Genomic DNA, 15,794 nt, shown 5'->3' on the forward strand with positions numbered 1-15,794 from the left:
GTTACGCACAGATCTGTGCGTAGAACACGTTGATGCATGAGGGCCCAGGGGTCAGCAACCTTTACTATCAAAAGAGCCACTTTTCTCCCGTCCCACAAAATAAAATGCTCAGGGAGCCGCACAACCTATTTAACCTTAAAATGAAGATAACACAGTGTATAACGTTTTATATATCCCCAAGCATACCCCACATTTAGCATAAAACACCTGACAATTGCATACCCAAAGTAATTTGCGGTTTATTATACTTTATACTTATAGCACACAGTTTGTTGCATTAATGGGATTATAATGCAACAAAAAGGTTTTGTTTGACTTTTTATTGCTGTTTTTACCTGTTATAACAAAGGAAAACCTCAAACTCTTATGAAGAGGAGAAAAATACTGGCTGTGTAGACCTATTTTTAAATAAAACACAGAAGAGGAGACAAAACGGACAAAACAGCGGAACAACAACACAATCATCAAATTTGCTGATGACACAGTAGTGGTGGGCCTGATCTCTGCCAACGACGAGAGGGCCTACCTGGAAGAGGTAGAGAATCTGTCACAGTGGTGACAGGAGAACTGCCTCTCCCTGAACGTCAGCAAAACAAAAGAGATGATTGTGGACTTCAGGAGGTCGGGGGTCAAGGACTACAGCCCCCTCAGCATCGACGGGGCACCGGTTGAGAGAGTGAACAGTTTCAAGTACCTCGGAGCCCACATATCCGAGGACTTGACATGGACCACACACATTGACAGTGTTGTGAAGAAGGCACGACAACGCCTCTACTTCCTCAGGCGCCTAAGGAAGTTCCAAGTCAGTCAGAAGATCCTTAGGAACTTCTACTCATGTACAATAGAGAGCATCCTGACTGGCAACATCACCTCCTGGTTTGGGAATAGCACTGCACAAGACCGTAGCAGACTACAAAGAGTGACACGTTCAGCCGAACGCACAATTGGAGGGCGGCTTCCCACCCTCCAGAACATTTACAACAAGCGGTGCAGGGGGAAGGCGAAGAGAATCATCAAGGACTCCAGCCACCCGAACAACTGCCTCTTTGAACTGCTGCGGTCAGGCAAGCGATACCGGAGTCTTAAGGCGAGCACAGAAAGACTCAGAAGAAGCTTCTATCCCCAGGCCATCAGGCTGCTAAACGAACAATAAACACTATGCAACAACCATCAAATGCACACAGCACGCACACCCACACGCACACACTCACTTAAACAAACAACACACTGCAGCACCCACTCTCCACACTTTAGAGCACACAAACACACTTTATATTTATTGATAAAGGATTTGCACTACAACTCGTACACCTACTGTAAATTGTACCTAAATTGCACCTCATTCCATTTCTGCCTTGCACTATATAGTATTGTATATTAGTACACTGCATAGTATTGTATATTATATGGTAACTCAGTTACGTCTATTCTGCATCGAACTTTGTACATATGTCTATACTGAACACTGTGACCTCATTTTTTACTTCTAATTTACATGCTATACTATGTTATTTTATTTCATACTTATCTTGTCTTGCACAGCGTAACAGTAAGAAGCATTTTGTATAAAAGTATTCTGTACTTCTGTATGACAACTATTAAAGAAACTTGAAACTTGAAACTTGAACTTGAAAACACTGGTGTCTGTAGACCGACTTTGAAATAAAACCCTGAACTATTCAGGTATATTTGAGTCCGTCCCTTATTTGTGGAACATTTATAAAATAAAAAGTAGTCCACTTTGAAAAAAGACTACCATGTGTAGACCTACTTTGAAATAAAACACAGAAAAGGAGAAAAAACACTGGCGTCTGTAGACCTACTTTGAAATAAAACCCTGAACTATGCAGCTCTATTAGAGTCCTTCCCTTATTTGTGGAGAATCTATAAAATAAAAAGTAAATTTTTCGTTGTTCGCAAATTTCGCACCACATATCAGGCATACAGGTAAGCCTTTTGTTGACTAAATATCTTAGTTGATGAAATATTTTTTCATTTCAGTGGCACAGTATGACATCGATCTCCAAAATAATAAAAAAAAATTAAAGAAAATAAGTACATTTTTATTTATTTATTTAATTTTTGTGCCAGGGAGCCGCAGCTGATTGGTTAAAGAGCCGCATGCGGCCTCGGGGCTGCAGGTTGCCGACCCCTGGCCTAGACAATGTTATATTTGTGCCAATTCAGTGTTATACCCCCTCCCCGCCACACACACACATTCACACACACGCACGCGCGCACATGCACGCACGCACGCACGCACACACACACACACACACACACACACACACACACACACACACACACACACACACACACACACACACACACACACACACACACACACACACACACACACACACACACACACACACACACACACACAAAAGGCCCCATCATCATATAGCTCTCATCCCCCTTTTCTGCTGTGGGGCTCTAATCAATGTCCCTCTCTGCATCGTATCCAAATAGCATAGTTACACACATTAATTCATTCTAGCTGCATAAATGATATAGTTGTCAGATCAATTGATACGAAGAGTGTGATATAGCTTCCAACGCATCAAATCCTTCACTATGATTGTCGTCATTACTGTCCCAGCTATCTGGCACTAAATGAGTTATTTTCATTTATATTATCTGGATCATCCTCAACATCCTCTTGGACATGTGAGTGGTGCGCGGACATGCCTAAGTACAGTAGGCTGAGGTCCACTATTGCATCATTTTAGTCCGTATCCACCCCAGTGGAGGGTAATAACCGGAGTAGTCAGCCGAGGGCTAGAACGGTCCTTGATGATGTGCTCACTTACGCTAAGGAAGACAAGAGGACTCAGATGAACCCAGATGTGAGGATAGAATCATAGTTTATTGTGAGAGACTGCCTGTTGGCAACCAATGAGGCCATCTTGCTCAAACCAGCTCAGGCAGCTGTGGCTTCTATTTCCTTCCCCTCAGACGACGGTGGCTGCAAGTGGCATTGCGGGCAGATCTGTGGGTTGACTCATAACCACGCCAGTAACATTTCAGACTAGAGGATTCTTTTCTGTATTTGTAAAGATGATTCTACACCTTACCACTATTCTACACCTTTTCTTTCTAGATGAATGTTCATCTTTTCTCAGTCAGTAACCATAGTTGTCACTGATCTGCCGTTCAAACACTATGTAAAGCTATTTTACAACTCAGCTGACATATACACACATCCATGTCAAGAGACAGGAAATGTACCATCCCTTGTCATCATGTAAACCCATGCCATCAATGTGAGAACTGGAGTCTGGAGCACAGCCCAATTGCTGAATACACAAGAAGAGAAAGGAGCGGTTTCAAGGGTGTTTAATGGAAATTGAGAAACACAGGAATTGGGGGGAAATAGAACGGGGTTAATGTTCTGTCCTGTGGCTGCCACGGCGGCAGTGAGCGAGCAAGCGGTCCTGGTGCTTGTCGGGGGAGCTGCTGGGTGGCAGCGGGTGAATAGGTGTTCCTCTTCGGGAACGGTGACGTCCAGACAGGGACGCTGGAGCTGCTGGGTGGCAGTGGGAGAATAGGTGCTCCTCTTCGAGAACAGGTGACGTCCAGACAGGGACGCTGGAGCTGCTGGGTGGCAGCGGGAGAATAGGTGTTCCTCTTCGTGGAACAGGTGACGTCCAGACAGGGACGGCGGTCCTTTGAGGCACAGGAGAGAAACGGGTTAGAGTAAGCCAATACACGGAGGGTATCTAGCAGTAGAGCTTGTGGCAGAGACGTCGTACCTGGGCAGTGGTAATTAATACCACGACAGCTTCTGGTCAGCGTCGAGGTGCAGATATAGTCCCCTCATCAGGGGAGGATAGGGTGCAGCTGGGGAGAGTGGGGTGCTTGCCCGTGTGTGAATTAGGGGGATGGAATACAGCCGGGTGAATGAGGGTGAAGGAAGGGGTGACTGAAGAAAGAGAGGATGATGAGGAGTGCGCAGTGGATAGAGAGGGGGATGAAGAGGAGCGTGTGGAGGACGTGAGGGGAAAAGGAGGGGGAGTGAAGTAGGCCCGTGCTGTGATTATGACAATCAAAGGTCTGACTTTAGAACGCACTTTGTATCAGAGACAAATATAATGAGATTTCTGGGGGTATTATTTAGAATTCTAAAGTAAGTTAGTAAGGCACTACAGCAGACATATTATATGTATTGTTGCATTCTTATAAATAAGTAAACAAATTTAAATAAAAAACTAAATAATCTTCCTTGCCTATATTACTACAGTACCTACTATGCTAATATGTCTTTACTACTATGCTCTCAAGACTGTAGCTCCCAAGTTCAACACTGTATGATGAACATTGTTACTTAGCTGCAAGAGTTGTGCCCTTCCTGCTGACCTGTTGTACAGAACTTATAAGTCGCTTTGGATAAAAGCGTCAGAGCTAAATTACTAAATGTAAATGTAAAATAACTAGACAAATAGTTTGCAGTGCAATAAAGAATTCAATCAACAATTACTGAATGCAATCATTAAATTCAATCATTAAGAAGGACCAGTACATAAGTGATCCAGATGTGCCAAACCTCACAATGTGTTAAACGTTCCTCAGTTATGAAGTAGCCTACTTGCATTTCATTGTCAATTCAAACTGGTGGTCATTTTGGGAGGTTCTGCTCAGTGCTTGAAATAGAAACGTCAAAAGGACAAAACGGGCTGGAGAGCCGATTCAGCGGGAGGAGAATCTTGTTTCAACTTGAAACGGAGAGTGTCAGCATTTGACCTGCTCTGTATGGGTTATATCAGCGGCCACATTAGAGTCTTTAAATAACCAACCTGGTGAGCTGGATGAACACCTCCTCTGCTAGGGCCAGGTTGAGGGCACAGACAGCCTCCGAACATCGCTGCTTAATAATTGAAGGCTGCACTCAGAATGGACTGGGTCTTTCGTCATCACTACTACCTGAGGAGCTATTCTGGTCAGGGGCCCAGGAGGGTCCAGGAGACCAGGTGGTCTGAGACATTGCATCATTTACAGGCGTTCACAGGGACCACAGGACCCAGCCCACTGAATGGTTGGGATGACTGTGTTGAAGCTTAATTGAAATCGGTTTCAGTGGTATTGGTCGTACATTACCGTTGGTAACCTCTAACAATTATGAGCTATTACTGACCTCCCATCCACACTAAAATTTGTTTTAGGTAATTGAAAATGGAGCTTTTTGAAAATGCCTTCCAGGGTTGAGATTTCTTACGGACGGGTGAAACTGAGCTTTTGGAAAACGCTAACATCATGACCAATGGCCCCTGTCGACACATACAGATATTTTTTAAAACAGAGTATTTTCTCTGCAATCAGAGCTTAACATCAGGTCAGTTCATGTGAGCATTTTTGCATTGATGGAAATATTCCATTGGTGTGGACAGGAATCTTTTGAAAAGGGGTGAATTCTTTTTTGAAATATCTGTGTCCATGGCCTCATACAGTCAGTAACTCACACTCACTCACGGTCAGTCACTCTGCCCCCTAGTGGCAGCTCAGGAAATGTGCTTCATGTAAAGCGCTTCACATCTATGACCTTGTCAATACAAATGTGTATTTCGAAGTAACTCGTATATTTTTCTTGGGTAAAATAATAACCTAAGCTACCATCCACATCGGTTGACCGACATCTCACCGCCACCTCCTCCTCCTCCTCAGGGTACGCTTCCTGTTGGGTGGTCGCCATGGCGACTTCAAGTTCCTGCCTCCGTCCAGCTACGCTCCATGCTACGAGGCCCTGTTGCCTAAAGAGAAGATGAAGGTGGAGCCGGTGAAGGAGTACAAGAGGGACGTGGACGGAGTTAGAGATCTGCTGGGCACCACCCAGTTCATGTCCCAGGCCTCGTTCATCCCCACACCTGTGGAGACCAGTCAGGTAGGCTGATGATGAGGCCTTTCATAATGGAAGCATTCAACTGGGAGAAAAAGGTTGTTTGATTTGATTAAGAAGATTACAGAAAAATGAAGTTTCTTCAGCAGAAGTAGAACCTTTTTTAAATTCTCAATCCTACGGTAACGCAATTTAAAATATCTAGACTTTCACTCGATTATTTTCATAGGTACAGGAAGTGAAGGTCTTATAACTTCAATCATGAGAGGATGGTGCTTGAGATGGCATCTCCTTCATGTTCCCTCAGCTGAATGTCCTCACATAAGTCTGTATAGATCCAAATGTTTATCTGTGATTGGAAAATAAACACCTTATGGGAGCTGTTTACCAGTGTGACAGGGACTTGGTTGGTTACAGATGTATTCATCTGTGTCCATCTGTCCTGCGCCTGATTCAGTTGAATGTACACATATGTGTATGTTTACAAGGACCAGTGGGTCCTAATGGGAAGAAAAGGTTAAGGGAACATAGTGGAGAGGAAATAGAGCCTCAAGATGCACTCTTTCTATTTTCTCAGATTGTTATGCCACCCCACCTGGAGAAGGTTCGGGACAAGTTGGCTGAGAACATCCATGAGCTATGGGGCATGAACAAGATAGAGCTGGGCTGGTCCTACGGCAAGGTAAGACATATGTAAACATTGTATGGACTTATCATACAAATCACCAATGTGGATCAAAAGATAAAAAAAAAAAAAAAAACAGAATCCATGCATTTTCATGTATATGAGGAAAATAAACATCAAACTTTAAAAGTTTCTCAAAGAACTATCGTTGGATAAATTAACCAGTTTGAAATGCATTTGTTTTAGAATAATTTGACCATCGAAAAAAAGCTTGTACATCATTTTGCTTTCTCTTTTATAATTTGCGGTACAAACCCAAAAGAGGGTAAGTGAAAGAAAGATTTTTCAGTTTTCTTCCATGTAATGTGTAATGTGCTCTTCATGACCACTCATTCTAGACGCTCCATTCTAGTTTGTTTGTAGGCGGCAGATCCCCATCACGTCTTGTGTTTTAGAACCAGTCACGATCATTGTTCTACCCAAGGGGCACAACAGGGCGTTTTGGCAATTTAATTGCAGCAACAAACCAAGAGGTTGACCTGGAGGACATTTAAATTTCATACAGTTCCTGTTCCCTCATTGACACACAAGTAAAATGTTTTAAATTTGTATCCACTGGACACGGATTTCAAAGGGCATTTCCCTTCACATGACCTACAAACTACCTCCTTGGTTTGTTGGATATCAGCCAATTAAAGGCCAAAGAGACCTGTTCTTGCCCCGGCTGCCCTGAAAGGTGCAACTGACAACACAAGAAACAACATGCAAACACAGCTCTTATGTCTATAATACAAACATGAATGAGAACGGGCCTAGAATCCCTCCTCCTCCTCCTCCTCCTCCCCCTCCTCCTCCTCCTCCTCCTCCTCCTCCTCCTCCTCCTCCTCCTCCTCCTCCTCCTCCTCCTCCTCCTCTTCCTCTTCCTCCGTTCTCTCTGACCAATCCCCTTTAGCTTTAATACAAGCCTGAATACCCTCCTTAATAGAGTCATTGATTTGGGGGGGGTGACCATATTCTATTAAGCCCGGCTCTGACTCACTCGATCATTAAAACCTAATTCAGCGGCCCTCACAAATTTCAACGAGACCTCGTTAGTCCACCTGGCTGTGCATGGAATCGCATTAGGGCAGGTGGAGAGGAAGCCGAGGTGCTCTGAGCTGATGGTCCACTGCGGTTGATTTTGTAGTCGGCTCGCGTCTCTCCTAGTTCAAGATTCAGCGTGTGTCTCTGTCAGTGGTTAGTTACGGGGGTGGTTTTGTGGAGTAGAACAAGAGTAAGTATGTAAGTACGTATGTAAGTATGTAAGTAAGTAAGTAAGTAAGTAAGTAAGTAAGTAAGTAAGTAAGTAAGTAAGTAAGTAAGTAAGTAAGTAAGTAAGTATGTAAGTATGTAAGTATGTAAGTAAGTAAGTAAGTAAGTAAGTAAGTAAGTAAGTAAGTAAGTAAGTAAGTATGTAAGTATGTAAGTATGTAAGTAAGTAAGTAAGTAAGTAAGTAAGTAAGTAAGTAAGTAAGTAAGTAAGTAAGTAAGTTTTAAGTACGTTTTATGTAAGTACGTTTTTAAGTACGTTTTATGTAAGTACGTTTTATTTCTAAGGCACATTTAAAACTGTAAAAAACTGTAGTTGTACTAAAGTGCTGTACATATGCCCTACAATAAAACACAATAAAACATGGTAAAGAAAGCAATACAAATACAAATATAACAACAAATTAAAAGAAAAGGGTACACAACATAGGTGTGAGATCAGACTATCCAGACTAAAAAGCTCCGGTAAACAGGTAGGTTTTTAACCTGGATTTAAAAGCGAGGGACAGACAACCTTATGTTGAGGCCATTCCACAGCTTTGGGCCTAGTCTTCAGCCTAGATGGAGGGACCACCAGAAGAGAGTGACTGGAGGACCTTATAGTCTTCAGCCTAGATGGAGGGACCACCAGAAGAGAGTGACTGGAGGACCTTATAGTCTTCAGCCTAGATGGAGGGACCACCAGAAGAGAGTGACTGGAGGACCCTAGTCTTCAGTCTAGATGGAGGAACCACCAGAAGAGAGTGACTGGAGGACCCTAGTCTTCAGTCTAGATGGAGGGACCACCAGAAGAGAGTGACTGGAGGACCTTATAGTCTTCAGCCTAGATGGAGGAACCACCAGAAGAGTGACTGGAGGACTCTAGTCTTCAGCCTAGATGGAGGGACCACCAGAAGAGAGTGACTGGAGGACCCTAGTCTTCAGTCTAGATGGAGGGACCACCAGAAGAGAGTGACTGGAGGACCTTATAGTCTTCAGCCTAGATGGAGGAACCACCAGAAGAGTGACTGGAGGACTCTAGTCTTCAGCCTAGATGGAGGAACCACCAGAAGAGAGTGACTGGAGGACCTGAGCGATCCAGGAGCAATGCGATGGGAGAGGAGATCCATTAAATAAGAAGGAGCCAGGCCATTGAGGGCTTTGAAAACAAATAATAAGACCGTAAATGTATCCTGTACAGTGAAGGGAAGCTAAACTGAGATAAACTGAATAAGAGAGAATGAGGTGTTGACAAACAGACACAATGAAAGCTAATTCTAGCTTTTAGCTAGCGTAGGCTGTGCAGGGATGCTGTCGCTATTCAGGCGATGCTTTGAATATGAATGGAAGGAGAACTGTCAGACGGGGAAATTCAACCAGGATTCTTGTACTATTCACAAAAGAGCTGGCCCGGTGTTCCATCATCGACACGTCCAAAAACAGCTGCATATATGTAACCCAGCCCTGCATGTTTTCTTGGTAAACACACCACCCCTGCCATACCGCCGGCCTCCCCTGAGGAGCTCGGCCCCCCAAAAAAGAAAAAAGGATTGTATGGCGTGTGCGACTACTGCGGTCAAGAGAGGAATAACATCACCCCGCTTGGTATTCCAGACGTTTCTACACCTCTTCTATCGCTCCAAGAAAACATGCTCCCTCCCTTCTCCCTCCGCTTCCATAACATGCCCACTAGAGTAAGACTATCACTGCAACCAGTAGAGCACCCTGTATTCAGACAAACATCCTTGTCCCCTTGTGCCCTTGTCCGACTCACACAATAACCCCTCGACTGTGCCTTATGATGCTGTGTATTTCATATGCATTCTTTTTCTAATACAATCTCATATGAGGGGTACATATTAATTTCCATATTAAATTCTGTCAGCGGCAGAAAAGAGATTGAAGTTTTATGATGAAATGTTTTATCCGCGTTGGCCATTCTCTGCTTTTCGATCCTAGATCAGGGATGATAATAAGAGGCATCATCCCTGCCTGGTGGATTTCTCCAAGTTGCCGGAAACAGAGAGGAACTACAACCTGCAGATGTCGACGGAAACCTTGAAGTAGGTGGACCGCTGTGGACCGCGCTTGAGAAAGAAAATAATGAACAAGAGGGTGTGAGAGAGACAGACAGGTAGACGGAGAGAACACTGTGCAGTAAAGTGAAAGAAAGACGCACATCTGTGTGTATCGCACGAGAGACCGCGAGAAAGAGAGAGAGAGCAAGGATGAAACTCACCCCAGAAGTTCCAGCGTACCTCAAGCTGTGTAGCTTTCTAATGTCTGTCCTCAGGACGGCCTGGTGAGACCGGGTAACCTGTGGAGTCTGAACCACCTGTCACTGGCTCTGCTCTGCACAGCACCTGCTGCACACCCAGTCATCATGGCCCACTGCCTACTACACAAGAGAGAGAAAGAGAGAGAGAGAGAGAGAGAGAGAGAGAGAGAGAGAGAGAGAGAGAGAGAGAGAGAGAGAGAGAGAGAGAGAGAGAGAGAGAGAGAGAGAGAGAGAGAGAGAGAGAGAGAGAGAGAGAGAGAGAGAGAGAGAGACTGTGTGTGTGCCAGTGCGTGAGCGATAAACAGACAGATGAAGGATGCTGTGATTAACCTTGATGTGTGTGCTAGTGGCAGTCACACCGCTGAGACAGATGGCTCCCTGAGTGAGCGTCACATGTCGAGCACCTTGTGTGTCGCACATCCAGCGCATTTTTACTTTCACTTTGTCCGCTCTCACAGAGGTTGGGAGTGGACTCTCTATTTGCAGGCCGTGGAGCCGTGGAGCCAGGCCTGGGCCCTGAAGAAGTCCTGTTAAAGGAACACTCCAACATTTTGGGAAATTTGCTTATTTGCCATCTACCCTGGAGTTAGACAAGAAGATACAGTACATAAATGTTTCTTCTCTGTGCATGCAGTAGGAATAGGAAGACGTTGGGAACTAGGCTAATGGAGGAACCTACTTCCAGTGACTGACGCTAAGCTAGGCTAATGGTGCGCGTCTTCCTACTCCTACTGCATGCACAGAGAAGAAAAAGGTATGTATCTTCTTGTCTAACTCCAGGGTAGATGGCAAATAAGCTAATTTCCCAAAATGTTGGAGTGTTCCTTTAAACATACAAATAATAATAATAATACATTTTATTTGGAGGAGCCTTTCAAAACACCCAAGGTCACCTTACAGGGCATACAAACAGAACAGTCAAGATTAAAACAATGATCTTGGCAAAAGTGTCAATGGAGTTAAAAACAAAATGTAAACGTATGAAATATGAAACAGTGGCACACAGGGTGCAGTTATAGTGAGTATGCCCAGTAAGCAAGGCAGTTAAAAGACAAGGTTAAGAAAAGAATAAGATAAACAACAAGAAGTATAAAAAACGGTGAAGTTAAAATAACAGACAAACAAACAGCAGGGGGTATTGGGCAGTGATGGAGGTTATAGTGAATATGCGAGTTTGAACAGATGGGTTTTCAATTGTGATCTGAATGATGAGAGTGAGTCTGACTGTCAGATGTGTGGGGGCAGGGAGTTCCAGAGTCTGGGAGCTGAGCAGCTGAACGCTCTGGCACCCATGGTACTGAGGCGTGAGCTGGGGATGGACATACGTATATTACTGGCCCCAGCCGGGCCCCAGGAAGCTTTCCTCTTCTCTCCCCCTCATGGGCAGTCCTTCTCTCCCCCTCATGGGCAGTCCTTCTCGGGGACAGTTGTGTATAAACTAAGGCTGTCAATCGATTAAAATGATTACTCTACATAAAATGTTATCTATAGCACCTCTTAACATGCAACGGCCCACATGTGGGCCCTCTTGAGGACGATTTGGTCGGCACTTTGGCGAACTCTAGCGCCTCGGGTGTGCATATTTCTTAATACAATATATATATCGAATTAAAGCCCTATTTGTTGCCTGTCGGTAGCCATTTCAGGTGATAAAATCCGCTGAGCGGTTATGCCGATTATGTGAGGCATGCGCCGAAGTACATGGTATTGTACAAATACCACTCCCGACTCTCGAGCCTCTACCTCCATCAATCATTTGGCGATTATTGAACAGGGTTGTAACCAATGAGTAGGGCTTTCCAATGGTACCCCACGTGGGAATGAGCGAATCAGGGATCTAGGTGAAGTCACGAGCCAAAACAGGAAGAGAATTCTCCGTCGAATGCATTGAAGTCTATGAGAAAATCGTTTTCTGAGCCCTCTCACCTTTTACCAAAACCGCTTCTAATCACTCATTTCTGAATGGATTTTTATGAAATTTGGACATGTACTACAAAATACTTCAGGCTATGGGCCCAGTGTGTCTTTTCAGCCATACCAATGTTTTTGGAAATACTACTACTAACTACTACAGAAAAACGTGAGTAACAAGTTTTTCTACAAAGTTCAGACCTATGTTACTCTATTTCATTAGCACTAAAAGTGAGTTTTCTTTATTGTATCAGAAACGTAATGTCATCTTTCAAAAGCGACCAGGCTCATGCATGTGCTATAAGTATAAAGTATAGTATTTTGGTTTTCAAAAAAAGTATGCAGTCCTCAAAAAATTATATGGACAATTTTGGGGGCGCCGGCACGTTTTTCTTCCTATTGCTAGGTTTTAGGGAGTCGTTCCTTGTCTTCTTAAATTATGGGGGTGTTGCAACATGTGGATTTTATGGTGTTTTCTGTTCTGGATCTATTGTGATGTTTCTTTTTGATCTGTGAAGCCCATGGTGGCAATTTGTTGTGATTTCGCGCTATACAAATACATTTGATTTTATTTGATTTGACTTACCTCAGTCCTAACATTAATCTTACTGGAGACCCTAACCTCAACTAGAGATGAAAACAAATTATGTTTGGGTGATCATTTTGGAGGGGGGTGAAATGGCAAGAAAACAATCAGTCCCCCGCTCAATTTTGGAAGGGATTTTTCAGAATCACCTCATCATACACAACATGTTCTTATGGGGATTCTGTAGACTTTTTCTCTCTCTCACAATAAAGCAGGACATGCACAATTTAACCCTTCATTACTCCCATTGAATGTTCAGAGTCCGTCTGTTGCCACATTGTTGGATCTAAATGTTCTGTATGATCCACCAACCGCCCTGGTCATAATATTTAATGACTGGCAGTAAGTCAGGGCTCCTGTCGAGTGTGCATGTCATGCATTAGCCTGATCTGATTCTATAGACATGTTTTCACCCAAGCAGAATACTCCACGGCATGTATATCTACTAGTGATATTGTTGCCAATCCAATAGTGTTGCTGGTAAGCAGACCATCATGTATTTACAATATTTACAAACAATTCTATTGAATAATTAATTTTTTTTAATATTCTTTTTAATAAATACCTACAACAAAAAAACAGACCTACTTCTCTTAGTTGTTACCAGCTTGGGACAATACAGACAGTGTCATGTAATTTTCCAATCACAAAAAAAGTGTACTAAATCGACTTTCAAATACTTTACTGTGATGATCTAAATCTGGCATTGTATTATAACAAACCTGTGACTGTACAAGAAGAACTATTGATATTGGCAGATAAAGACCTTTTTATTTTATAAATAAATAATAATATATATTATAATAAAAAAATTTAATTTTCTAAATCGACTTTCAAATACTTTACTGTGATGACCCAAATCTAAATGATAACAAACCTCACCCAACTGGCATCTAAAGGAGGCTAAAAACACACACAATTTGGCCTGATGCTAACCCAAGAATAGTGTCCTTATAGTGTGTGTGTGTGTGTGTGTGTGTGTGTGTGTGTGTGTGTGTGTGTGTGTGTGTGTGTGTGTGTGTGTGTGTGTGTGTGTGTGTGTGCATGTGCGTGTGCGTGTGTGTGCGTGTGCATGTGTATGTGTGTGTGTGTGTGTGTGTGTGTGTGTGTGTGTTGTCTCTCCAGGACCCTGCAGGCGTTAGGCTGTCATGTTGTCCAGTTCAACCCCAATGCTGAGGATGACCTCAAGAAAATCAAACTACCAAAAAAGTAAGTGTTCACTTTACTACAGCATATCAGAACAACAGACACTCAATTATATAAAGGACCAGGCAGAATAACTTCCTGTATCTCGTGAAGCTGTCTAGAGAAAATGTTTTTTAATGAACATTGTCATTGACTGTCACTGTTGTTGATGACAATGATGATGATGATGATGATGATGATGATGATGATGATGATGATGATGATGATGATGATGATGATGATAATAATAATCTGATGTTGATGACTAGGATGTACTGAGGATTGTGGTAATGTTGGTGTTCATGAATATGTTGATGTTGATGTTATCTACAACCACTAACATATTCTAGTACAGTCACATTGTAGTTACATGATTTATGATGGTGCTGTGCTCTCCCTTTATATACTGCCAGGTGATGTATATGCTTCTTCTCTGTCATACATGTATGGCGGCGCTCAGTTTCCCCTTGCAGGATTAATAAAGTATTTAGTATCGTATGGTATCGAGCTGACCTTTCAAAAGAAAGAGAGGAAATGCATTAGAGGGAGAGAGACAATTCCCATATGATCTCCACGGATTAATTTAAATGGATGATGTATTTATCGCCGTCTTTGTTTGTAGCTACATGATGTCCAACGGTTACAAGCCCACTCCTCTGGATCTCTGTGATGTCAAACTGACGCCGAGTCAGGAGCTACTGGTGGACAAGCTGGCGGAGAACGCCCACAATGTGTGGGCCAAGGACCGCATCAAACAGGGCTGGACCTACGGCATACAACAGGTACACCACACCACTGACATCATGGACCTACGGCATACAACAGGTACTGTACTAGCACTCAACACTTTGATGAACATTGTTACTCAGCTGATAGAGTTGTGCCCTGACTGATGACTTGTCGTACAGAACTTGTAAGTCGCTTTGGATAAATGACTAAATGTAAATGTACACCACACCACTGACAGGGATGGACCTACGGCATACAACAGGTACACCACATCACTGACATGCAGACATGTATTAGTAATGAAAAGAAGCCCTAACTATGGTACGAAAGAAAACACTTCAAAAGAAGGCTTTTTTTAAAGTTTTTTTTAATGGCAGAGATGTGTCAATGATTAAATGATTAAAGACATACTTCTCTTTGCTTATCGTCTGAAGACAAAGCAGTCAATGTTTCTTTTTTTTCACGGTCTGCCAGGACGGGAATTTCTCAACCATGGTGTTTCTGTTTGTCCTGTAAGTACTAACCATACAGTACAGAAGCAGTCCGCATGTCAGACTAAAGGCTTTATGTAGCCTGACATTTCCCAGGTGTATGTCACTATGCTTTCCAATACAAAGGGTGATTCACTCTCGTAAACGGCAACAAGCCACTGAACATATTGCAGTGAGCATATGGGAATACAGCCCCCCCCCCCCCCCCACACACACACACACACCTTCACCCTCCCCCCTCCCTCCCGTATTCCCAGAAAGAGGAATGACACAGAGAGGAGGGTAGAAAGGGTCGACGGTGGTAATGGTGACAAATGTCTCCCTGCATTTAGAAAGATGATGCATTTGTATTGATATGGTATTGAAGAAAGGTTTGTCGTTGTGTTTGTATTGCATTACATACTGTGACTGCCTCCACTCCATGCAGGATCTGAAAAGTAAGCGAAACCCTCGCCTGGTGCCCTACGCCCTGTTGGACGAGCGCACAAAAAAGTCCAACAGGGACAGTCTCCGGGAGGCTATCCGCACTCTGATTGGCTACGGATACAACATTGAACCCTCGGACCAGGAAGGCGGTGAGTTTGGATGTTTCAAAGAATGCTGCCTTGGCTAATGAAGACATTGTTGTGTGGAGTAATGGAGATAGAGGAGAATATTGGGTTGAAAACCATTTGAAATACGGTTTCACAATCTGCTGTGAAAAGTGCACCCTGCACTAAACAAACTAAATCAAACACACCCAAGATGATTGTAATTAGGGATGTCCCGATTTGATCGGACAGATCGGAATCGGCGCCGATCATGGCATATTTTAATTGATCGATATGGTCAGTATCGGGTATATTAACACATTGACTGCCACGCTGTTT

At 43.3% G+C, this 15,794-nt stretch overlaps 1 protein-coding gene across 1 annotated transcript in view; it reads left to right on the plus strand.

The window, feature by feature from the left end:
- The window catches only part of LOC311225759 (ryanodine receptor 3), a gene marked incomplete at both ends in the record, with an annotated part of 274,770 nt that overhangs the window by 114,572 nt on the left and 144,404 nt on the right, over nucleotides 1-15,794 (plus strand). Inside the window, 6 exon segments of the mRNA XM_084311153.1 lie at nucleotides 5,662-5,878; nucleotides 6,411-6,515; nucleotides 9,705-9,808; nucleotides 13,646-13,729; nucleotides 14,328-14,487; nucleotides 15,353-15,500. Coding sequence (XP_084167279.1) covers nucleotides 5,662-5,878; nucleotides 6,411-6,515; nucleotides 9,705-9,808; nucleotides 13,646-13,729; nucleotides 14,328-14,487; nucleotides 15,353-15,500 — 818 coding nt within the window.

The sequence above is a fragment of the Notolepis coatsorum genome (genome assembly GCF_963971535.1).
Source record: "Notolepis coatsorum genome assembly, chromosome: 3".
In the NCBI taxonomy this organism is placed as follows: Eukaryota; Metazoa; Chordata; class Actinopteri; order Aulopiformes; family Paralepididae; genus Notolepis; species Notolepis coatsorum.